Source organism: Aphelocoma coerulescens, chromosome 2, assembly GCF_041296385.1.
Source record: "Aphelocoma coerulescens isolate FSJ_1873_10779 chromosome 2, UR_Acoe_1.0, whole genome shotgun sequence".
NCBI lineage: Eukaryota > Metazoa > Chordata > Aves > Passeriformes > Corvidae > Aphelocoma > Aphelocoma coerulescens.
In genome coordinates this window covers 78,884,249-78,910,429 of record NC_091015.1, presented here as the reverse complement: position 1 = coordinate 78,910,429, position 26,181 = coordinate 78,884,249, and the positions used below count along the sequence as shown (strand labels likewise).

Here is a 26,181-nt window from a genome sequence, read left to right as displayed (position 1 = left end):
ACATGTGCCCACTAACTGTGTGCTTTTTGTTGTCCCAGTGCCTGACTTGAGGCCATGGGGTCTGATATGCCGAACTGTCAAGCACTCACAGCTGCAGCTATAGTAATAGGGAGCTGTACTTTGAACACATTAAACCCCATGACATACTTGGTGCTCCGAAATATTAAGCCACAGGTATGTCAAATTCAGAGCAAAATTAATAGATGCTTTTGATCTTAAAGTGCCCAAGTTCCAGCTTCAATACAGGAGGCACTAATACTTGCCCAAATCACAAAGACATGCAGAAGAAGAAAAAAGTAAGTCTAATATTTTGCAAACATTTAAATATTGTGGAACTGAATGCTTCATTGGGAAGCTCATAAAAGAAAAAATGTGTCTTCAGAGCTCGGCTTGAATATTGCTCAGTGCAAGAAGCACTTGGGGTACATGTTCAGCAATGCAAGGAATGCAAGCAGGGACCATTAACCATTGTCTCTTCTCTGTGCTGAACAGAGCAAACTCTCATGGAAAGATTGATACTTGCTTGTCTCACTGTAGACAGCATCGTAATGTATTGCTAAGATGAGAGCATTTTAGTGTTCCTCAGGCAACCTTAATTCTACTTTTTCAGAATATCTGAATGTTTCATTGAAACACCAAGTGTTGTGTTAAGGCTCACTTTTGTGGGCCATTTTCTGGATGTTTTAAATTGAAAACTGAAAAATGGAAGTATTCTGTTGTATATCATCACATTCTTATGAGTCATCAGTGTAATATAATTACAAGTATTGTAGAGTAATTCTGTGTGTACATACGTCTATTACATATACAAAATATTATATAAAACTTGAGGGGTTTATCAGCCATGAGCTGGCAGAAGGGGGTTTTACCCCTTGCGTGCCAACACAAAGAAGCCTGGAGGTCAACGCTGAAACCGCACTGGAAGGCAGCACTGAGTGCCCAACACACAATAAAAAGGGGTAGAGCTCCTCACCCAAAAGGGGCTGTATCTTCCTGTCGCTGTTAAGCAGGCACACAGGCAAAGAAGAAAGAGAGGGGACTCTCCATATGTCTTCCACGCAGGTTTATTCCACTGAAATGACAGGGATGAAGAGCCAAATCGGTAGGAGGGTGTTGGGGCCCTCCCCCCGCCATGTGGTCCTGGGAGAGGGGCCCTGGGCGGGAGACACGGGGTTTCCCTGCCCCTGGTCAGCCTCGTTCCCCATTGGTTGTTTTGTGTTCCCCTGCACGGGCAAGGACCCTCGGGTCCTGTGCTTGAGCAGTTCCTGGGCAGATCCCGGCCATGCGGCTGGAGAAATAAACATTTCTCTGAAACATCTAGCAAGAATCCATCCATAGATATTTCTTTTCCACAGGCCTCACTGTCTGATACGCGTGTTGCAGTACCCCACTCTAACAGGAGGGTCCAGGGATCTTATACTGGGTACAAGATAGGCGGGGAGAGGGCTCTTAACCAATGATATGAGGGTAAGTAGGCGGGGTTGACAATGAAGGGACCAATATGGACACTACATAGGCGGGACTTAGGGAAGGAACCAATGGGGTGTCGAGAAACGAAGAACTTTCTAGAACTTATACATGTTACCAAAGGGAAATGCATAAACATGGCCTCATACATCAAATAGGGAGCGCAGAACATTAACCAATTGGGAGGAAACATGCAAATGAAAGAACAAGGGGATTATGGGTTCTCACCATAACTTAGAAGTGGGGTGCTTAAACTTGGGACTCTGACCACCACTGTTTATTATCTTTGTTCTCATGAGTGGTCAGGATGGCTGGAGCCATGTGGACCACCACAGAAATTGAGAATTTATATGAACATAGCGGGAGAAAGATGGGGTGTTTTTTAAATAGCTGTAGAAGAGCTTTATGAGGCATTCTTTGTGTTTTTTGAATGTTTAAGGAAAAATCTTTCCTCATTTGAAGGTCAATAAAGCTGTTATGTTTTGTGCCGTTGGCCCCTGTGTAATGGTGTAAACTGTTCTGTAGAGTACATATACCTAGGCAGAGAGTAGTTGCAGGGCCATCCTGCAACTCGTCCCTCACTTGCTTGTGTATGTTTCCATCTTCTTTTACATGCCTTGTCAACTGCATGGCAAAAGTAAGCAAGAAGCCTCTGCAAAATGTACAGATAATGTGCTTTCATGAGTTATTTCAAGGACTTCAAGCAAAACCTTTTCTTGTGTCTTCTCCTAAGCTCTTCTTCTATAGTTTAGATGGGACTTCACAATGTTTCATTTCTTTCAACTCCAATAGCTAGTAATATTGTATTGTGTGAAGCTCCTTCAACCACTTTATGCCAAATTTTAATGTAATTTATGTCACTTTTTAAAGAAATCATTGTACTTCAGAGAAAAAAAGTATTGCTGCCAGGACTCGTGAATTTTGTACAAATCAGAATGTAAATGAAAAAGAGTTACTTTGAACTTCAAGGAACAATTACTTCATCTTCAACATTTTTTGTCAGCTCCTTCATATGGAGATGGTGGCTTAATTTAAAAAATAATCACTATCTTAAATGTTCTAGTCATATGCAAGAAAAGCATGGAGGTCTGGCTGTGGTCCTGTAGTACTACTGATGAATAAGATGACTTGAAATAAATTACATATAATTTTTTTTTTAAGGTGGCTATAGGCAATTTGTGTGGTGCAGGAAGAGGGAAATAAGGACAGGGGAGTACTTGAAACATAATTTCCATTGCATCTGTGTCATATGAGTACCGAAATCATGAGAGAAGTTGCTAGAAATGAGGAAACTAATTAAAAGAAATCTGAGAGAGAAATCTAAAAGAGATATTAACATGACATGATTGCTCTGAGATGAAAAATTTTTGTTCTTTTCCTTGTAATTATACAGCGATGCGTGTTTCATGATAAAACTTGAAGCTGAAATGGATATATAGGGTCAAATTAATCTGATCTGATTTACATGTCTAAAAGTTAAGTGTTTATCTCTACATTTCTTATGATAGAGTGAATAGTTATTTGTGGTATTCTCTCCCTATTTACAGTAGAACTGAAGGATCTGGTTTAGACCAGATACTTTGCAATGTGTCATAGTGAAGTAGCCAACAGTATTCCCCAGAATTATGCTGCCTCTTAGTATCTTCTTGCAGATACCTCTGCATCTGCTTGGAAGCCTTCCCAAATCCCAAGAGAATATGTTAAAAGCCATCAAGTTGTAAATATCAGGTACGACTTCAAAACATAAACCGAGTAGGAGGAAGAACTCTTTTGCCTTGAGTGAAACCCTTCAGTTCCTGCCCCAGAAGAGCTCTGGACATGGCAGTGCTATTCCACAGAGCCACTGAGCAGATGTAGGGTTAGACACAGCTCAAGTCCTGGTGATACATTTCAAAGGGTTGTTGCTTCACACAAGTCAAGCAAAGTGCATTACAAGCTAAAGAAACTAATTTGTAAGTTCAGGTTTTGCTCCGAGTGTTCCTGGGAACATGAAGATGAGAGAGGAGACAGGAGATTTTAGGCCCAGGAGGAAGAGCAGGCTCACTATGTCTTTCCCTTAGGCACAGTCTCCTGAGGTGTCTGTGTGTGCTACAGCTATATACTTTCCCTTTTATGCATGCCTGTGTACAAAAATGTACCAGAAGACTAGTTAAGCATTCATAGCTTTGTTATAGGTGCAGATAAAGGTATTTGCAAGTGTCCAGGTTTGACAGACGCCAGCTGGAAACACTGGACTCAGGAGCAGTATGGAGAGAAATGCAAGAGGGCCCCTTACGACATTGTCTTCAAATCCCGTTTGCTAGTGTCTGGAATTACATGTTTAAATCATATCTATGTCTTTAATAGAATGAGACCTACTGACAGAAAATATTTTGCTCAGGAACATGGAATGGTCGAATTTTTTTCAGATGGGGGATCAATGAGTAGAGATGAGTTGGGAAGCCAGTCATTCTGAAGAGCCCTTTGTGAGCAAAAGCAAGAAATTTCCTTCAAGCTGTTGTAGCACAGAGCTGATGGAGTAGTTCTCTAGTAAGATGAAAGGAAAACTGGGAGCAGTGCTTCTGAACAAAATGTTTCCATGCTGTGCTATGTGACAATGCATTTAAGTACACCCAGACTTTTTATGTCGTGTTTTTGAAAAAAATAAATAAATTGTATGTACCCAGAACCTTGTCAGAGCTGTTATGAAACACATGTTGTGGAATTCATTGGAGTTCATTGGATTACAAATGCTGCACTTGAGTATGAAATCTTCTTGTAGCTTTACCATTAGAATTCCAAAGAACTATTGACAAAGATTTTGAAATTCAGTGTTTTACATTTATTATGTGTCTTACCTAAATCATTCTAGGAAAGAAAGGGCTATTACCCCAACTCCAGTTATAAGGCAAGTGATGCCTAAGTGATCATAAGGCTTTTCATGTCTTTCTTCCCAAGAATGAGTTTGTGGCAGAGGAGCTAAATCATAAACCTTACCTGCCTATTATTTTTACATATTGTAAAACCAAGGAACCCCAGTCATAAGCTCAAGGCTTCTTTATGGTACCTGCTGTAGGGAAACAAAATATGGTATCAGTCCCTGTCTGTGGAAGTTGAATTTATTGTGCAGTGTCAAGCTTTCAGAATAATCATGGGGGTGTGCTGCCATCAGCTGAACACATTTTTTAACCTTTTTATATACATACAGGTGTGCTGGCTGTTCTGATTCTTGAACAGGAATATCAAACATGCTGAACAGTGTCCTGTGCTATGATAGATAAACTGCTACTTCGGCATCTTTTGAGGATGTCTTAATCTCTTGAAGATTGTCCCACATTGTGATGATGTTTATGTTCTTGTTTCTTGATCTGTCTGTTGTTCTGTAAGAAAAGGCCACTTTGTAAGACACTAAGCAGTCAACTTTGGTGAAATTTTGCCAAGAAAATTGCATCTGGACGCAATGAATATATGTGAAGGGAGTTTGTCCAGCTGTACTTACACCCTGAAAAAATGAGATTCATAATTGCATTTCTGAACTGTATTGTAGGCTTGGTCTTTCTCTCAAGTGGGAGCCTCTTGTGTATTTCTTTATAGCATTTATTTTTTCAAGTCTACATGGCCCTGGTGTCTAGGGAGATTTAAAGATATTAGAAGATATTAAAAGGCCCAAACCCTCAAAATCCAACTTTGCCTGAATGAACGAAACATAAAGAAAGGAATTGGAGTTTGCTTTTACATACCAAGAACAAAAAGAGCAATACTGTAGCCTGCTGGCAGAGCCAAGGGAAAAAGACCAAATCAGTCTTTTTTTTGCTCTCTGACATAAATTAGGACAGCAAATTGCACTGTCATCCATGGGAAACATTCAGCCTTGAGACAGGGATAAGGAAAAAAAATCTCAAAAACTAAGCAAGCCATTTGTTCAGCTATGCAGGCTGAAACAGAGAAAGGAAAACCATACACCATAAAAGTATTTATAGTTAATGACTAATGTCTTGTATTGCTCTTGGGACTTAAGTGGATACTTTATCTTACATAATTTGAAAGGTTGAATGTCATTGCAGGGTATGGTTATGAACTCTGAAAAAATATCCTAGGGTTTAAGTAAGATTCTGTTTAATGGTGGATTTGTCCTTGATTTTGTTGGGAATGCTTGGGAGGGCTTGCAGGAATGGGAGAGATGAACTCGGGCAAAAGTAGGAAGATGGAAAGGAGCAAAGAAGGAGGACTGAGGAATTCACAACTTCAGAAGCAGAAAGATAAAAAAATTGGAAGCTAAAAGTATCAGTTTGAGGTGGGAAAAAAATAGGGAAAGCTCCTCCTTGTTGGCTTTGGTTCACTCTTTCCTCTTGCTAATCTAGTTTTCCTGTTGTCTTTTGCTCTGGTCATCCATTTCTTCCTTTCAGAAATGTTTTCCTCCCAGCTACTTAACCTGCTTAAATATTGGTAAAACGGTAGAATAAATGTTAACTACATATTAGAATAAAGTACAATCTGGATGGCTTCCCTGGGTAGATTTTTTAAACAGGCTGTTCTTTTAATATATACATAGATCTTTTGGTTATAGAACAAAAATAAACATACTTATTAAAACTTACTCAAGGCCTTTAAAGTTCTTTCACTTAGTTTTCAAATGGAGAGAACAGAACAGATCAGTCTGACCCAGGAGACACAGCTGTGGTCTCAAAGTGAATATTACTGTTAGAAAATTACTTTACACATGAGATTTAGAAAGATAAGTTCTCTTTGCGTAGAATAGGCATAATTGAATGTTTACTTCTTTTCTTGAGTTCTTGAGGAGTGGCTTTCTTAGCATGCATGGTCTGAAAGCCAAGTCCTCATTTTAGGACGCAATTTAAACTGAATTGCACACAGGAGCCTGAGTGCATCAATTTAACGGAGTTACAGGAGAACAATGTGGTGGTTTAGATTTTTGCTTTCACTGGAGAGGAGTTCAGAGAAAACTTTGGTAAACTTTTTAGCCTCAGCTGCTCAACATCCCAGCCACATGACCTTGCACTTTCAGAAGCTCTTCTCTGTTAGACTGATACCCTAGTATTACTTTTTTCCATGTAAAACTTTTGACTCCCAACATAAGAGAGTTTTATCTGAAATAATTTACGGAAATAATAAGGAAATAATTTAAAATAGCTTATTTTTAACACAAGTAAACTTTTGCCTCATTGCTGTGTCAGTCATGTAAAATATGCATTCCTAGTCTCTAGAAATAAGTAAATATTTTGCAGCCTATTTTTCAAAATCCTGATTCATAAGATGTCCTTTAATCACATACAACTCAAATGTGGGCCTAGGCATTTGTTTCCAGAATTTGTGATGTTTTGTGTCAAGTCACATGTTCTTTATGTCTATAACTTACTTTCTATACAGTTTGCTACTGAGGCTGATTTGTTTTGTAAAACATGATGTGTAATCCTTGTGTCCTTGAGAATCTGTTTACCCCTCTTCCCACCATTTTAGTTCCAGAATTTGGTCCATTAACAGTCATCGTTTGGACTGAAAGAAGGAGATCAAATTCAGGTCTTTGCTTCTGGAACTCATCCCAGATTTCAGCTACTCATACTTTGGGTGCATTAATTTTTCTGCATTTGGTGAAGAACACCTTATATGCAGGCTGTTGTGTATTCATGATTTTGCTTCAATCCAAGATCAAAATTTAATTTCTTTCACTTCTCAGTAACTGCTGAGTATAACAATTTGAAGACCCAGTTTAGGCTCTATTGAAAGAAAGATTTCTTTATTGGCAGTTTTAGAGAAGTAGCAAAAAATTTTAAATAAAAGCTGGTATAGATACAAAAATGACTGGAATGTAAACCAAAAAAGCTTTGTTGACCTGTTACTAATACTGTGTTGCAAAATATGTCTTTAAATTGTTGTACAGAGCAGAATGTCTTGCCTCACACTCCTTGAGAGGGTGAGTATTTCTATCTGTGGGTGTCTCTGAGGATTCAGGGCAATGTAACCCATGAATTCTGGCAGGTCATTTATTTATGTCTTAGTGAATAATTAGGAAGATTCCCATCCTGACTGAGCAAATCTAACTTTCATTTAACATTGCTTTTTGGAGAATGACTTGATTGGCCTACATTACATGTAAACTGATTCACCTGGGCTTGAAGCTTAAGTCCAGGAGAAATAGATAACGACTGTCAAGGAAGATAAGGACTCTTGAGCTTCTCTGTAAGACATAGCTGCAGTGATGCAACCTGCTGACATCAGATTTGGGCTGTCCTAGCCCCTAGTGTGGGAAGCCACTCAAACTGTTTTATCCTTTCCTCCTCCATCTTTGGCTACGTGACAAGCAAAGCTTTCAGCAATTTTCTTCTGGTGGGAAGTCAAATTTTTCATGTGAGGCAGCAGGAGCCTGGCAGTGTACAAATCTTTTGATGGCCAGTTGGGGAAAGCTCGTATGTCAGGAAAGCTTTATCTGTTGGGCTATGTTATTTCAAGCAGTGATGCTATGATTGCCACACCAGGTCCCTGGAATCTGCTGCTTTGGCCAGGTCTCATCAGAACCTCAACCTGCTTTTTGCTGCATTTTAAGCTATTCTGTGTTCACTCTTTCTGTCTTGTTGACTCACATTCACTTGACTTCTTTCCATAATAGTTGCCAAAATTTGGTGCATTTAAACATGTGTTTGTGTTCGGAAAGCTATGGGCTGCTCTCTCCTCAACAGGACGATTACTGGCACATTTAATTTCTAAGTCACCTGATCATTTCCAGTAAGAAATATGTTTAGAAGCATGCATTTATCTTATTGAGTCCCCCAAGGTAGTTGTTCAAGTGCTTTAAGTCAATGCTGCATTGACTTTGAGCTTTACAAACAGAAAGTTGGAGAAGATGTCAGAGACAAAATAACTAAGATTCAGAGTGCAGAGATTTCCTAGTGCTCATATGAGGAGGAATTTTAATAATCCGAATTTTCCTTTTTCTTTCAATTATTTTGTCTGAGTAGAGGTAATTCTTCACTGATACAGCTTTCACTGTGGACATTTGAGAAGTTTGTGGTTTGAAGGCTGATAATTGTACAAGGATCATCCAAAAGACAATTCGGTGAATATGTGTTTAATCATAGCTCAGATGACAATGCTGTGAGCTGCTACACAGATAGCAGAATCTCTTTGTCCGCTACGAAATGAAAAAAACTGTGATGTGTCCCAGTCTTTCTAAAAAACACCCCAAAAAACCAAGCAAGAAAAGCAGAACAGAAAAGAAGTTGCTGATATCAAATCAAGACATTCATTGCAGAATTAAAGTTCATAGCAAAAAAAAAGGCATTAAGTGTGAGGGAAAAAAGATTACAATTAAAACCATTCTCACATCAAAATATTTTAAAAGCCCAAGTCTTAAATGTAAAGCTCTACTAATCAGAATATACACCTGTAGTTATCTTCTGTCATATCTTTCTTTTTTCCTGTCTGATCTACCAGTAATCATCACTAATATGGGGAAGGAGGATCATCACCCCCATCATGTATACTTTACTGAGCATCTGTGAATTAATTAACACTAATGCTTAACCTGGCATCTTTAGGTTTCAGGTTTAATGACTCTGTTGAGATTAAGCACTGGCCATTCAGAACCCTCATGGATATTGCTCCTGGTGCTTTACTTTACCTCTGGAGGTTGGTCTACAGAAATGCCCATATGTATGTGAAAATCTGGCACTTCTGAAATGAGTAAGAGTTCTGTCACTGAGGCAGGAGTTGCTGATCTAAGAAAGGCAAGCTGGAAGTTTAAAGAAGCAACACAATTGCAATGAATTGTCTTCCCTTCTTCATAGCCATACAAATGTAATTACTTTAATATACTGGTGTATGGAGAGAAATAGTACTTTCAGCTTGGAAGAGAAACAGTATATGGTTCATGCTTAAAGTCAGAGCTCAAAATCTCACCCAAACACAAATTTCAGTACATTCTTTGTAGTCACTCTGCTTTCTCTAAAAATCAACAGTAGCAAGTTGTGCACTTCTTCATGTAATGTAGCGTGGCTTGCAGGTTTCCAGACTCAGGTTAGCTCACAGTCTGTTGGTTGGCCTAAACACTGTTTTGAGCAGCTCTGCCATGAGGTACCTTTGGAGTTCACACCCAGTCCTCTATTTCATAGGACTTCCACAGTTCAGTTGACAAACTGTCTGCTTTCAAATGTCAGAAAGTGCAAAATCTTGCATTTGAGCACACGAGAAGGGACAGGCAGAATATCCTAACTCCTCTATGAAGTACTCTTATGAGCTGAGATAACTCCTGTGGTAGTGCAGTACTGCTGATGCAGCGAGACACAGAGACGTTCTGCTGAGGACCTGTTATTCCAGAAAAATAGACAGGTTCAAATGAATTAATGGAATTGAAGTGATGACTGTGTCCCTTTTCCCAAGCTTGGTATGCCTCCCTCTGTTTGAACAGAAGTCAGGCCTGTTTAATCTCAGCATTGGACACAACAGGATAAGTCAGGATGTTATCAGTGCCCAAATAACGGGAGTTGTTTCCTTTCTGATATCAGGGACAAAAGGGTCAGAAAGTAGACTTCTGCTTCTAGCCTTCTGCATGATGGTGAGGAAGCTGCTGAGTTCAAAGTTTACAAAAAATTAGTTTAAATTAATACTGGTGGAGCTGCTGTGGATCTGATGCATAGCTGTGAGATGTGCAGTGATGTTGTGCGACTCAGGAGCACACTGCAAGTGCTGATGGTGTGGACTCATGTCTGTCACACATGCATGCATCCTTTCAGCATGTGTGTTTGTTTAGGCATTTGTTTAAGTTTTTAAAAGCTCTGAGCCTTTGCCAGGGCTTCTGGGCTCTAAGCTTATTTCAAAATCAGTAGGATGATGGCTAAACATAGACTTAGTGTCTTGTGTTGAAAAAATCCCTGTTTAATGAATCAGTGCTCCTGCCCTGTAAATGAAGGAAGGTGTGAATATTTACTTTCCTGACAGAAATGGTACATCATTAATATCTGTACAGCTTTTCTTTATTAAGTATTCTTGTATTTTTATATTTAGTGCTGCATAGAAGAGACTTATTTATGTGAGAGCAGTGGCTTTTCCCAGGAGCAGCAGCTCAGGAGTTCCCTGGTTGGAGGTGTGATGCTAATGCAATGGTGCCTCACATCCCATTGCTCTGTTTCTTCCAGAAGCCTCAAAAGAGGCAATTTTGGTCCCTTGAAATGTTGGTAATGATGTTAATGCTCTATAGGCTTGGCTTGGTCTGTCAGACCACAGAAAATACTCTGAACAGGGAATTCATGCTTACATGTCTTACAAAACACAGGTGAGCCAAGTGAAGAAGTGCTCAGCTCTAAGCACAGTAAAGGGTAGTGATGTATAGCATTATGCAGCATTTCTCAAGCCTGTCTGAACCTTTGGACACAAATTGTCAGGACAGTGGCTTTGTTTTATTGCCACTTTTGGTTCCTGGACTCAATGATGTGCTTGCTCAGTCTTGCTGCAGTTTTTGATTTAAGTAGGATCTGTCCTATAACCCTTAGATCTTTCATTTGGCAGTTACTTGGAAGATTTTCTGGTTTGCCATTTCACCTTTTTCTTTTTTTCTTCTTAATAAATAGGTGAACATTTTATCAGTAATTTTCCATGTTGTGAACTCTTGAATTTTTATCTTGTTTGTTTGTGTATTGCAGCTGGTGCTCAGGATAAAATTGGCTGGGCATTTGGCTTGGGTTTGGAGAGGCTGGCCATGATCCTGTACGATATCCCTGACATCCGACTGTTCTGGAGTGAAGATGAACGCTTCTTAAAACAATTTATTGGGCCTCACATTTGGCAAAAAATAAAGTTCCAGGTAAAATAACATATATATGGTGATAATTTACTGTGAAGTATGTGTATCCCTAGTGAATATCACATAATTAAAATTCTGTGTCATTAAAAGATTAGGTTTTGATGCAACAGGTTTACAGCTATCATGATTCTCTGATGTACTGCAATAAAATCCAGCTTTTGATAATATTTTTTTCAACCAGATAAATGTTGTGAGTTCCTGCTGATACCCAGTCAACATCCCTGTTCTGAGTAATGCTTAAGCACATATTTAACTTATAAATATATCCAGACTAGGGATTGATTTAGGCCTGTGGTTTGTTTATGTTATGGTGTGGTTATGTCCTTGAGTTGTGTCCATAATTCTGTTTCACTATAAATATGTGTTTGATGCAAAGCATTCAAAGATCATAACACATTCTCAAATTTTCCCATTGTTTTCACTCTACAATCATTGAAGTCAGTGTGAGTTGCAATGTTAACCTTTGGCAAAATGCTTTGTGGATGTGCCTTGCCATCTTCAATGTCAGCTCTTTTCTCCTGGCTATTGCAGGGGAGACTGCAGGCTCATCTTGTATTTGTTTTGTAACTCCTCTGCTGAGGTGATTTTTGCAGTTAGCAACCTCATCTTGCTTTTTGTACTTGCAAAGCAATCAGGCATAACTGGATTGAGTGGAAATGCTACTTCCATAATACTCTTCAGCATGAGCGTGGGGAGGTTCAAGTCAGGTGCTGTCAGCTGGTCTTTGGGGGAATTGAGCTGACACAGATGCTTGATGAAGTCTGAAGTGCTAAAGCAGTAAAATACTTCTTGCAGCTGCCTTTTGTTTGGTTTCTTTGTGTAGAGATTGATTATGTTTAAGAATTGTAATTATAAAAGGGGAAATCAACAGTGATAAATGACAATTGAGTAGTCTCCACGTCAAATCAGTAGAGCATCCATCGATTTGTTTTTATTTCATGGCAATTCTCACACATGTTCTTTGGTAGAGTCAAAATAGTGTTTGAGATAAGTTTGGCAGATAGTTTTGGTTTTTTTGGTTTGGGTAGGGGTTTGGGGATTTTTTGGTTGGTTGGTTGGGTTTTTTTTTTTTGTTTTTTTGTTTGGGGATAACTGGCATTAGTGCATTCAACTTGTAGTTAGTTATCTTACAGAAAGACAGGTTTTTGCCACTGTTCCTGAAGGTGTGTCTGCTTGTGGGTTTCCTTGATGTCCTACAGCATGTTTGTTGTAGTTTTCAATAAGAAATGCTCAAGTCTCCTTTTCAGCCCCTATCTTTCTGATTGGCTTTGTTCCTGAGGTTGTGGCTTGGTTTATAGATTGCAATCTGATGGAGCTGAGATTTCTTGCTTGCTTTAACATTGTGGATCCAAGCTTCAAACTGATATTAGCAGCAGATTGGGCTTTTGAGGAAAGGCCCAGATTGTTGGAATGCTATGGACTGATGTTGAAGGTGAGGCAAAGAGAGGGCTGGGTGTCTGGCTTCTCTAAGTTGCATATAGTTTTCATGTTCAGTTTTAGTTAAGTCAGGTGTAGTGAAGCAATCTGAAGATGTCAGAGGCACAGGTTACTGTGGATAAGCTCAGAGGAAAATACATGGTTTCTAGGAAGCTAAAAGTGATTTTTTTTTTAATTGGTGCTGTTTGGTTGCCTTAGTTTGGGTTCTTTCTCTCTTCTAAAGAAAGAGTATGGCCAATGTTTTAGAAACAGATTTTTTCTCTGGTATCAAGAACTGCTAAGGGACTTTTTAGTTACTGGGTTTTTTCTGTTTTGTTTTGTTTTGTTTTGTTTTGTTTTGTTTTTCATTTATCCCCTCCCCCCTTTCTCTTTTAATACATACATACACCTACCCAACTTGGATGTTTCATCTTCAGTTTTGGTAATTCTCCCCAACTCTTAGTTTACATTTTTCAGTCCTGTATCTTAATATAAGAGACTAGAGGCAAGCTTGGGTTTTTGTTCGAAAGGAACTCTGTATTCACCTTTCATCTGGTATTGCACATTCAGCTTTTTTGAGCTCTATGCTCTACATACTTCTAGTACATACTGGCATCTCTTTTTAAAGGGTTAATGACCCTTCAAATGAAAATACTGTGAAATACTCTTTGGTGCTACCATAAGATCTCCAGTTTTTTCTTCTGTTCTATGTTATTTTTCAGGTATGCTGTAAAACCAGGTTAGCAGACCTTCTGTTCCTGTTTACTTTCTAAAGAGTCATAATTAATGAATCACATGGTTTATGGTTTATTCATATGATATTTGAAGGAAAACTTTTAGCCTGTGTTCCAGTGTTGATGTTGTAAGAAATCTCAATGGATATTATAAAAGTGTCAGATTTTCTGCATGCAAGGCCAAGCAGTACTTTTCAGCCTGACCGAACTGAACAAAGACAGACCAAGCGTTTTGAGAGCCTTTCACAGCAGAAATTGAATCCTGCAGCTCAGAAGGTCTGGGTAAATGTCCATCCTTTTTGTGCTTAACTGAGATAGACCTCTCAACCTTTGGGTACTCCTCCAAATCCTTTCTTATAATCTGAATATGATCCACCAACATAAATATTTTTCTTTTTGTTCATTAAAACATTCTTCAAATATGTAGTTCACACTGCATAGCAGTAACCTTTAGCTGGGCTAAATATACTCTTGCTCAAAAACTGAATTTAATTGGAGCATTTTCTTGGGACTTAGAGTATATATCTTGTGCCTTTTAACAGCCTGAATGTGTCAGACTTTTCCCTGTATCATCAGTTGCTCAGTACATGTGTGCAGGCTTCAGTAGGTCAAAAAGCTGCTGGGAAAAGCTGACAGTGCTTGTACCACTGTGGCCACTCAGCACAGCGGTGTTACAGTGCTTCTCCCCACAGATCAGATTATTGCATGGACTTGGATTAGCAAATCACTCCAGATATAATTTGACACAAGTCACAGCAGTGTGGGGATCACGCTCTGGTAACTTGCCTTCTATCGTTTGTGTAGGGCTTTTGCTCAGGCTGTGAAAAGAAAGGCTGAGGATAGACAGGGCAGGAAGGACCAAGAACCTGCAAGGCACAATGTAATAAAATAAATGGCTCAGTCCTGATCTGGTCTGCTGTATTATATCTCTGTATGTCAGGGCCTTGAGCACAGTTCCCTGTGATTGCTTTCTGATTTATGCTGAGCCAGCAGTGTGTCCTGGGCTGACGCTGTGAAGCCGCTTCATTCCTTCACCGCCCGCTCAGTGCCAGGGACGCTGTGCCTCTGACACGGACCCGGGGCCGGGCGGGGCCGGGGCACCGAGTGCGGGGCGGTGGAGCGGCCGGGCCCAGCGCCTCGGGGGCTCTGGGGCTCGGCGGGGCTCGGCAGCGAGTGCGCCGGGAGCGCTGTGCTGCTCTTTGGGTTTCCTTTGTGTTCCGGCTAGCAGGAAAAAGGTTCTGTTGGGTTTTTCTTGTCCTTTTTCCCCCTTCTTTCCCCCTGCCTCACTGCCTCCTTTCCCTCCTCGCCAGTCCGGGGAGCCTGCAGGGGCGGCCTCGGCTGGTCCGAGCCCAGGTGTCTGTTCCCGCTTTGGGAATTTGTTGTATTTAGAGGTTGGGGTTTTTTTTATCCTGTTCTACCCTGTTTTGTTCGTGTGATAATAAACAGTTTGGTTTTTCCACTTTCACTTGTTGTGACCCACTTGTCTTATTGGTGGAAGAAAAGGGGAGGCCCTTTTCGGAGGACACACTCATTCCGGTGTTTCCTGCTGAAGCTTTGTCTCCAAAACCGAGACACATTCTTACCAAAAAAAAAAAAAAAAAAAAAAACAAAAAAAACAAAACAAAACAAAAAAAATAAAACCAAAAACCAAATGAAAACTGTCCGTGGGCTGACGACTCTCAAGGAAAGGTACAAAAATGAAATGACATTTAGAGAAGGAAGGCACTCACAGTTCAGATGTAGTGTGGTGTGCCCAGAGGTCTTGATTAAGAAGAAACGTCTCTGGCAGCAGGATGGATCCTGGAGCGTCCATCATTTTGCTACCGTGGCGAGCAAGTGGCACATCATGTCGAGTGACTCCTGATGTGTTCTCCTTTCACAAAGTCATTTGCTGCTGCTGGTGTCACTGGCTGCTGTTGTTTTAAATAGTTATTTATTTTGATTGCAGATGAGCCTTGTGGCCTGCACTGAGGTCAAGGAGAAGCATATTTATGGCTGTTCTAAGGGAAGCAGTGGTACAGAGGGGATCTGGATCAAATTTTTAACAAAACTGCAGACTCCCTCTGCGAGATTATGGGAATTGCTGTCTTCTTTATTTCCTAATTTCTACATGATCTGTACTATTCTGCAATATCTGCAATAAGCCTAGCACCAACTATTTTTACCACCCCTTCCATTATCTCCAGGGCCTACTCCTTCCTAGTATCTGCTGGCACATGCAGTCTCTCAAAATTCAATTCCTTCACAATAACCTGGTAGCTTCAAAACTCAAAATAATAGACTTTCTAACCAGGTTCCTTTTAATGGTGCCAGAATAGACAAAGCTCCTGGAGCAGCTCTGTTGGGAGGCCTGAGGAGATAGTAGCCTTTGGCAGTTGGGTGAGGAAACTTGACAAACCACTTGAATTGACACTGTTCACCTCTTGCACAGCTGTGGCCAGAATGGTGTCTGTGGCCCTGATCCAGGACGCTCTTTCTGCTTTGAGAAGTGAACAGTCAAGGATAGCAGAGATGAGGAAAATTATGTAGTCAAAAAGATGCAGTTGTGTGGAAAGAAGCGATTCATTGTACTGGAAAGGAAATTTAAGCAGGCTCCTGTTCCTCCTGTGCAAGATAGCAAAGGTTGGGCCCGCTTGCTCCCATTTGCCTTTGCTCATTGTGCTATAGGAATTAAGCTCCTGTTCTAATGACAAAGGATTTACACAGTAGCCCAGTTTGCACTGTTTGCTATGTGTGTGAGCCCTCTCGTTCATATCATTAGACAGTCCAACTTTTCTACCTTGCTGTGCACTTTTCAGTTTTCAGGGACAGTCATCATCCCTGTTCATCTTTCATGTGCACATGCCTGATTGTTGCTGGGAGACACAGAGCTTTTCCTGAAGCTCTAGAAGATGGTGAAAATAAAATGCACTGTCAAGTGTAAGGGAAAACTTCAGCAAATTAAACCGTCCTAGTCTATATCCTTTATTCCATGCTTGAGAAGGAGAGCATCTAGAGTATATGCCATGCATTTCAACCATTTTGATCTTATTACATTCGCTGCACAGGGTGGGTCTGTCTGATCCATCATTAGTATGCTACTCCATATAGTTTGTATTTATCTCCGTAGTCTGTGATTAGTGTTATTTTCAAATAAAAATTAAATAGATTCACTGGTTGCTGCATTTTCAGATATTTTTCATCAAGATTAGGTAACTCCATGCTAAAATGGTTACTCATTTATTATGTTTATTTTCTATAGTGCATCTATTAAAGCCAAATACCAAACCATTAGTATGTAAATTTAACGTGGATGTTTGAGCAAATAAGGTATAGCTTGAACTGCGACATTTTCTAATTAGTTTTAATGTAATTGAAGATATATAAGGTGTGTGTGTGCATGTGGAAGTACAATGGAGAATAGATTGATGTAGCATAAACATTTTACTGGCATGACTTTGGGAAGGCTGAATTTCTAAGAGTGACTTATGTAGACATCTTAAATGAACATCAGGAAAACCTTACAGTGCTGTGTATCATCTCAGGTTTGTCTGCATGCTCTGCAGAACACAATGAAACTCCTTTTTTAGTGTTGGATATCCATGGAAAGCAAGCAAAAATACCTTCTTCGTTGCAGAGATGCTGCACTAAGCTGCACCATTGGGTTAGAAATCGCTTGATCATCAAGTCTTCTCATCAGGATGTTATACCTTGTATCATTTGTAGGTAGTGCTGGTATTGAAGCTCTGGGAACCTGAGCCCTCTGGCCCCAGCCAGGCAAAGTACTGAAGCACATGCTGAGCTTTAAACTTGCGAGCAGTCCCATTTAAATCAATGGGATAGTTCCTATGCTCAGTCAAACATAACCCTAAACAGCTTCAGGTCAGAGATCTCCACACTTCCTGGGATCCAACTGAGAGTGATCAGCACCTTGCAGGGCTGAGGCAGTGCAAATCTTCAAAAGGACTGTGTTAAGCAAGAAGAGTTTAATCTGACAAACTACAAACTTAATTTGCAAAATCTTTGTTCTAAACCAGTTTTACTGATCAGCACTTGGGTAAAAAAAGTCAACAAGCAAACATCTGGAGAGTAAACAGCACTTGAATTTCCATTCTTAACTAAAGAAAATTAGTTGAAAACACAGTAAGGAAAGAAGAAAGTAGGGGCTCAGAATGAGGAAACAGGATGGACAGACACATGGGACTGAATATAAAAAACTCTAAGCCACCAATACACTGATATAAGACAAAGTGAAAGGAACATAGAAAAGAGAAGTGCTGTACTTTGGGCATTGGGGGCAATATGAAAAAGTCTGGTTTAAGCTTAAGCTTGTTGGGGGGAATGGGATGAAAAGGGGAAGAAAGACACAGGAAAGAGGAGTAGGTTTAAGGCAAAAAACTGTTGAGACTGGTGAAGAAGTATTTTTCTAGATGGTCAGAAAGTTTTCCTGAGTTTTGTACTGTACATGTCTATTCTTGATCTCCTTTCGAAAGATCAACAAGTTATGAGAAACCACAAAAATTATGGCCACAAGCTATCAAAGCAAGTCTTTACTTTTAAGTATTACCATCAGTTTTGAGATGAGTGTGGGGGACTTCAGATTTTGCTTCTGGATTTGCAAAACACTTAGTGTGTCAGAACCCAGGCCCATGACTAAGGCTGCACTGAGATGATATTCATGGAATCACAGAATATCCTGAGCTGGAAGGGACCTACAAGGATCATCAAAGTCCAGCTCCTGGCCCTGCACAGGGCCACCCAAGAATCACACCATGTGCCTGAGAGCATATTACTGAAACTCTTAGTAAAAATAAGCACTGACAAGGGATGTGGTTCCCAACAACCTTGCTGCTGCCTTCTGAGCTAATACCAGTGATGCAGATATTCTTGAAAACCTTGTTTCCATCCCTCCACCCACCCACCCACTACAATCTAGTCTCACTGATAGCCTCCCATTGAACTTGAACAAATCAGCAATAGTTTAATTGTAAGTCTGATTGTACTTTTCTAAGTAAATAAAATGAATAAATAAAAAATGTCAATAGCCCTTTCTGCCTAGGTTACTTAGTGATATTTATCTTATGTACTATCTCCATCTGTTGTCTGCTGAAAGGGCAAAATAAATCCATTTCATCCATTTAGCAGCCACTTTGATAATAGTTGGATGTACAAAGAAGCCTATGAAATTCATTAGCAAAAACTGTACTCTTCCTCTCTTTCACCTATGTTCCTTGAATATACTTTAAGTATTTCTATGTTGTTTTCACAGTCTTAGAATAGTTGAAAACTCTCATGTTCGCCTCTGTTAACTTGTCTCATCCCCATAGCACATTCAGTTTAGATTTAGCTGGTGGTGGCTCGAAGCAAAATAGCTGATTTGAGCTGTTCTTTTTTGGATGTTAAGGAGTTTTCTGTTTTGTACACAACTGTCACAGCTGGAATTGTTTAGAGTGGGTGGAATACGTGTGTATATGTATATATATGTTCAGAGAGCAAAAATATTTCATCTTTACTTTCAGTTGTGTATGCTAACACACACTTTAATCACCAGTAAAATTTTCATGTTATGGCAGGTAATTCTAAAACCTGGATGTAATTATGTGTTTCGTATAAATTTTCAGTTATGTGAGAGGTCCAGGGCTTTACTAACAAACCTACTAAGTGCCATGGGGAATTTTGGAAGCTAGTAATGTGGGAGACCCGTGTATCCACCTGGTAGATGTCCTCTCTTTTGACTGTAGGTCCAGAGACAGCAGTTGAGACTTTTCTTCATTTGAAGGATTTTGGAGGGTTTGGACTGTTCTTTACCACTCTTTTCCAGAACCTTGCTTCTCACAGTGTTAGGATGAGAAGCATAGTTTTTTAGTTCTGTCCCATGTGCCATGTTCCGCTGTGCTGTTCCACTTTGCTGTTCCACATGTACTGCAGAAGCCACTTTTGTGGCTACACTGTGAGGTGAATCAGGGAGCTTTTTCCTCTGCAGCTCCTTAAAGCTGTATCAATTCCATGATCCACTTCTCACTGTTGCTTCATGCCGTCAGCACAACTGGTGAGACAGCACTTTCATTTTTGGAGGCAGTATAGAAGGTGAGGGGTGAATACACCCAGCAGGTGTGTCCTCAGTACCAGTGAAAGACATTCCCAGCAACTGAGAACAGACCACCAGGGATTTCCTTCTAATTTGTTTTTAAACAAAGAGAAGCTACTGTAGCCTTGACTGCATTTTGACTGCATCACTTCTACATGATGTAGAGAAAAAATGATTTTGCAGTTATGAATGCTGCTGCACTGTACAGTTATTGTCAGTAGAACCGTTTTACTGCTGATATCTTTTTTTTCCTAGGCAGAAGCCAATGCACCCCAGTCAAAGTACACCTGATACTATCTAAATGATTACTTAGCAAAAACTGCAATAAGCTTCAAAAAGCAAATGTTACAGTGGTTTGCTCTGATCTCTAAACCTCATATATTTGCGATTTGACTGGTTGAGGCTCTTTGAAACAAATAGCTCACAAATGAGTAATTCTGATGCTGAATATATCAACCGATCTTTATTGCATCCCAAATGATGAAGTATAATGGTTATACAGAGTGCTTAAATAAGCCATGGAGCAATTTCCAGCAGTGATAGATATGCTGAAACTCACATTAAATTAATATTAGGCGAAGGAGTAAACCTGGAAATCTAAAATAGCAATAGATTTCTCATAGATTATGTGAAGCTATCAGAAGCAGCTGCTAGTGGTTTAGACAGGAATCCACATATGCTCAGAGCTTTCAGTTTGTTGTCTGCAAAAGTATGTAGCTAGTAAGGAGGGTAACCCTTACACATTTCTGATGTTTTTCCAGTATTGGTTTAATTCCACTGTAATAGAATTCTGGTTAGGAGGATGGCACAGGAAATATCCTGACTTTAGTCTTTGGCCCTGACCTGAGAAGTGAGTCAAATTTCCCTACTCAATAATTCTGTTTTCCATGCTGTTTGCAACTCTAGTTGTCTTGTACCTCCTGCCTCAGCATGTCTTCTCCAAACTACTTTAAGATGGAAAGTTCTTCAGGACAGGAGTTAGCGTTTTGTGCTCTGTCTACCTAATGGGACCCTGGTTTCTGGCTGGCAGTCCTAGGTAATTACCGCAACCTGAATATGTGCATGCCTGTAGCAGGGTTAAATTGCATCTTTCTGGGTATACATTATGCATTTGATGTAAGAATAAACTTCTGGTTAAAATGTGTCCAAGCACACACGGTGTGAGGATGTGTCTTCAGAGATGCAGGTATGTACTGGTGTGCACACACAACCACAGAAATATAAAGGGAAAAAAGAAAGAAAAAAAAAGATATCTCAAAACTAGTAGGAAATAATCTCTTACTCATTTTTCCAGAGTTAGCTGAAAACATGGGGGTTGTCATACATGACTTTATTTGATGGTTCTTTTAACACTGGTGCCAATGTTTTACATGTAAAGGACACACCTTGCAAAGAGCTTTTGTTAAAGTGATCTTTAAAATCATGCCTAAACCTCTACAGTCATCATCTGTAGCATGATTAGACATTGCAGCTGAGCTGTGGAGTGTCCCTAGGAAATGAGGGCTGGGGAGAACAATCTGTGTGTGTGTTTATGCATGAACAGAAGCACCTTTTGAAGTACATGGTGTTAATAAAAAACCCCTGATTTTCAGCTACCACTTCTCTGATCAGAATATGAATTAGGCTGCAGAGAATAGCCAAACAACAGAAGGCACAGTTGGGAAGAACTGTATTATTCTTATCATACCCATTGTCAATTTCCGTCATCTTGCTCATGTGAGAGACACATGAACCACTGCATTGACAGCCTAAAACAAAATGTGACAAGTAAGTAATGCTTTGGGGTGCATGTACTGCAGAGGATTTGGCTTTGCAGTTTTAGAAGAATTAATAATGGGACAAAGTCCCCTCTTTCGAGGACTGCTTACATCCTCCTGCCTGTGCACAAGTGTTAAATCCAATTTGCATAATTATTCCCACATGTCACCTGTTCTCCTAAATCAGCAAGAGTGAACCCATTTTCCGATTCTTGTAAAATAAGGAAAGGCATTAAAGAAATACCTGTTCTGCACCAAGATTCTGCTTGTAGAGATTTAAATGTTCTTTACATTTTGTCATTACATACTGAAATGCTTAGTGTAGTTTTAGTGCCTTTTTCTGCTTGGTCTGTTCTCAGCTTAGGGCTTCACTGTACTTTTCTCTTTCCAAGTGTTGTTGCTCTTAAACAGGAGTATAGCTTTAGAATACTCCAGGTCTGCCCGAGACAAAAAAGTTAAAGGCTTTTTTTCCTCTTCTGAGTATTGGACAAATAAGTAGAACCTTTTATTTCTGTCTCTCTCCAGCTTACCTACTGTACTTTAAAGTTTTAGCTTGCTATACTACCTTGGTGTTTTATTATGGGTTTTGAACTTTAGATGTAATTAGTATGAATGTAGTACTTACGGGGGGAAAACAAGTGAAGTTGGCTACTCTGGAAACTCAAAATACTGGACTTTGCCAAGAGTCATAGAATCATATAATCCTTAAGGCTGGAAAAGACCTCTTAAATCACCAAGTCCACTGTTATCCTACCACCACCATATTCGCCACTAAGATGTGTCCCCAGCTGCCACATGCACTCCCTTTTTGAAGACTTCCAGGGACAGTGATTTCACCACTTCCATGGGCAGCCTCTTCCAATGCTACTTGAGCAGTTTTCCTGAGTCAGGAAGGAAACCCAGCTATTTCAGTGGTACAGGAAGTCATAAGAATATTTCAAAACAACCAGTAAACTGCCTGGGTAAACTTCTGTACATGGTGAGATGGTACAGATTAGCTCATGTCTGGGAAGTATAGAAAAAGAATTCCTTTGTAGGATTGCAATGTCCAGGGTGTTATGTGAAGTTATGGCCAAGAAATATGAAGTGTTATTGCTGTTGTATTGGAAATCTCTATGCTTTTTAGGAAGGAGAGAGAAAAAAGAAGTATAGGTTGTTAGGTGGGGAGAAGAACTTTTTCAGGTGTTGCATGTGCCTATTAAATTCGCAATGCCAGCTTATTTTGGTGTAAGTCATATTCAAGTGTTCTAGAGATTCTGCATTTCAAACAGTAACTCTCTGGAATGGTGCATTTAATGAGCAGAAAAGGAAATGCAATCAACAGTGTTTTATATGAGGTTTTTCATCTAAGCTGAAATAAAATATTGGGTGCACTTTGTTTCCATTGCTATGCTATGTATTTGAAAGAAATACATCTTCATATTGCTGCAGACTCTTTCCAAATACTTGCATTGTTTATTTAGATGTAACTCTTTTATATGAATTGTTGATGGGTGCAGTATTTTACCCCACCGAGCTATTTATCTCAGCATTATTATTGAGCATAATGAGAAAAAATATACAAACCAAACCATCAGAAAGGAGGAAACCTGACTTCTGAGTGTGGCGAACACTGAATGCCTGCAGCAGCCAGTGCCTTCTGCAGGAACTGCAGGTGCTCAGCTCTGCTGAAGAGAAAATTCTTAGTATCTGCTGAGAAGTTGGGTTTCTGCTGACTTATACCAGCTTATTACCTGTTCCTTGCAGGCGTGTCAGGTATTTTTCAGATAAGTGCAGGACACATACTTTTTTTTATTTGTTGACAGTTTGTTTTCTGAGGTTTGTGTCTTCTCTTCTTTTTATCCTTGCCAGTGATTTTGCCTGTGGGGTGGGATATTTGGGTAGGAAGGACAGACAGAATATGGACAGCCTATGTAAAAGGCAGTCATAAGTGTTAATTACTAGGTTTGCTGTGAGAAACCACTTTACCATTTTGATCATTCCCAATCACTGGATTCCTTTCCCAGGATAGAAACTTGCTTGTTTTCTATAGATGACATCACAGCATAATAAGGATCATGTCATTGGTTCCACTTGGTGTGGTAGCAACTGCTAAAATGGAAATGTGATAACAGAAAAAGCATTTCTCGGTTTTTAGTTGTTTTGCGGTGTTATATCTGTGATTGAAATGGGAGAAGATTAGCACCGTGAAACCAACTAGCTCAGTAGGCCATCAGCTAGGAGGCTGGGAAAGAAGCATGAGGAAAACACTTTTTTTTTCCACAGTGGACATGGAACTGCTGTAGGAAAATGTTAGGCTAATCTCTTCTTCTCCCTGATACTTTCAAAAGGGGTTTGTAAGGAGCTGAGATGTGGGAGTGAGTAGTAGAGAGCCATCCGTTTTGGTGATTCTCCCTGTGAGTCCTACTCTGTTCTATGGAAATGAGAAGTCATTTGTGCCTCATTAAGCACAGAGCATGGAGTCCATCACTGGTATTTAGGAATAATTTATACTTGTCCTTTGGTGTTTTTTATAATCAGATCACAAGAAGCAAGGCATATCCAAATGCCTTGTATCAGGTATCTGGGAACATCTCTGCTGTGTACACTCTTACATCCTTGCTTTTAGGTCAATACTTTCGTCTTCTTTATGTCTTTCCTGACTTTTTTTTCAATTCCTTACTAATCATATAGAATCATAACCCTTTCAGTGGCTATAGAAGTGATCTTTTGTGTCCAGAAAGCTTCTCAAAAGCCATGCCTTGTTTCTCAGTTTTCTGACCACAGGTCAGTTTAAAATACATATTTACACTCAGAGAAGTATATTGTGACTTTAAACTTGATGCATTTTTCATTACAGATTTTAAAAAGCTTGACTTTAAAATAAAGTTACTGCATTTTAATAAAATGTTGTAAGGAACACAGTGTCTCTTTCCAGTGGGACCACAGAAGTTTAGTAACCAGCGTTACTTTTGGGTGAAAGTATGTAAAGCCAAGCTTTCTACTCACTCATTCTGCCACATAACCAGTCCTCTTGCGCATTTTCCCTGCTGCTTGGAGAAGGTGGAGCAGCTTATCAAAGAAGTTTAATCTCTTCACTGGCTGTTACACATCTAATTTTTTCAGTGTCGTATTAGGTATTGACTTTCCTTTGTCAGGCAGGTTCCTCTATATGAGCTGTAACTTCTAGCATGCTAGAAAGGTTGCACTTGTGCATGTGCACGTGTGGGCATTATATTTTTGTCTTCAGGGGGTTTTCCTGATCAAAGGTGCTTGACAAGCATTGAAAAAGGAGCTACCTGGTGACTGCTTAGGCAGAATATAAGCAATTAAACTCTTTCTTGTTTTGTACCTTCAGGGAACCTGGAATGGGGCTCAAGAAAGAAATTGCTATCTCCAACAAGACCCCATAGGACATAGTTTAGGTGGGAAGGGGACAGAGCTGTCATGGTGACATGCACCACACAGCAGAGAGGGGTCTGGTCCACAGATTTGTGTCATCTCAGATTGAAGGCTGAGACTTAGCTTGAATGACAAGTCTGTGCCCCATGGCACCTCCCTGTTCAATGTGGATGTAAAATCACAGAATCACAAGATGCGTCAGGTTGGCAGGCACCATAGCAGGTCATCTGGTCCAACCTCCCTGCTCAAAGTGTCATCCCAGAACACATGGCACAGGATTGCATCCAGATCGTTCTTGCATGTCTCCATGTACAAAGAAAACCTCTTCTACTCAGAATGGTCCGTGTACAAGCAGAGTGCCTGAAATCCATGGAGCACCTGATGTTCCCATGAACATATGGTGTTCCCTGTACCTGTATGTGAGCTTTTCAAAGAACTCTGTTGGGGTGAGCAGATTGGTGTCCACAAAGGGCTGATCATACTTCTGTGTTCATTCTCTGAAAAGCTCAGAGCAGCAGTGGAAGTTAACGTGTTTCTGCCACTCCCTGCAGGAGGACAGAGCAGTGCATCAATCCCAGGCTAGTCCATTTGCTTTGATTTTAAGAGCTTAATCCCAGAACATATTTTATATCTGCTTATCAGACGTTATGGTAGTTGTCTGTTGAAATTTACATTTCCTCCTTTGAAGATGTGTGTGTGTTTACACATAAAAATGGATGTGTGTGTGTATACATGTATGAATATATAGAACTTCCTGTATATAAGTAAGGAAAAGATCAATTTGGTAAGGGAGGTAGAAAACTTATAATAATGGGGAGCATTGTGACTGAATTCTAAGCCATGGCAGCCAAGAAGTTCAAAGTTATGTTCCCTGCAGCAACTGTAATTTGTCTGCGCTGGTCATAAATACGGAAGTGTAAATCTAGAAGCATACACACTAATACAGGAAACTTCATTACGTGCAAGGGGGGTAAGTTGCTGTCGTAAATTTGCAAATTTGAATTTCCTGCCTGTTACGTGCTTAAATTTCCTATGATAACACTGAATTAATGTAGTTTCACCATGGAATATATTAAGAAAGGCTCAGTTATTACAGGACTGTAGTTTTCATTTTGATGAGAATATGATGTTGCATTAAAACTGTATAGTTTATGTAGATATTTCTCCAAAACATGGGCAATGCCAGACTGTTAAAGCTTGGCAGCCACGATGCTGCTAAGTCTCATATTTTTCTGACTTAGACTGCTGATGGCAGTAAAGCATGGCTGACTTTTTAATAGCTTGGCTGCCGTGGAGTTGCTAACCCAGTTTCTGGTACGTGTCGTTGTTATCGTTGCATTTGTGTTGCCACCGTCAAAATACAAGTACAGCTTTTTCCTCTGCTGTGTTTGTCACTTGTTTATTTTGTCCCACCTGCAGCTGGCAGCAGGGAAGGAATGGAGTGAGCAGCCACAGCATAAAACTTCTCCTGTCCTTTTGCCATGTTGCACCCATGGTTACTGCATCTGGGGAAAAGTGGCTTTTTTTCCTAATGACAAATATTTGTGGAAAGTGCTGGTGTCCATC

At 39.9% G+C, this 26,181-nt stretch overlaps 1 protein-coding gene across 9 annotated transcripts in view; it reads left to right on the top strand.

Moving 5' to 3' along the window:
• Positions 1–26,181, top strand: part of FARS2 (phenylalanyl-tRNA synthetase 2, mitochondrial) — a 237,803-nt gene that overhangs the window by 125,922 nt on the left and 85,700 nt on the right. For all 9 annotated transcript variants that reach the window (XM_069008176.1, XM_069008181.1, XM_069008180.1 and 6 more), the window contains one exon: positions 11,100–11,260. In XM_069008176.1, coding sequence (XP_068864277.1) covers positions 11,100–11,260 — 161 coding nt within the window. The remainder of the gene's footprint in view (positions 1–11,099; positions 11,261–26,181) is intronic.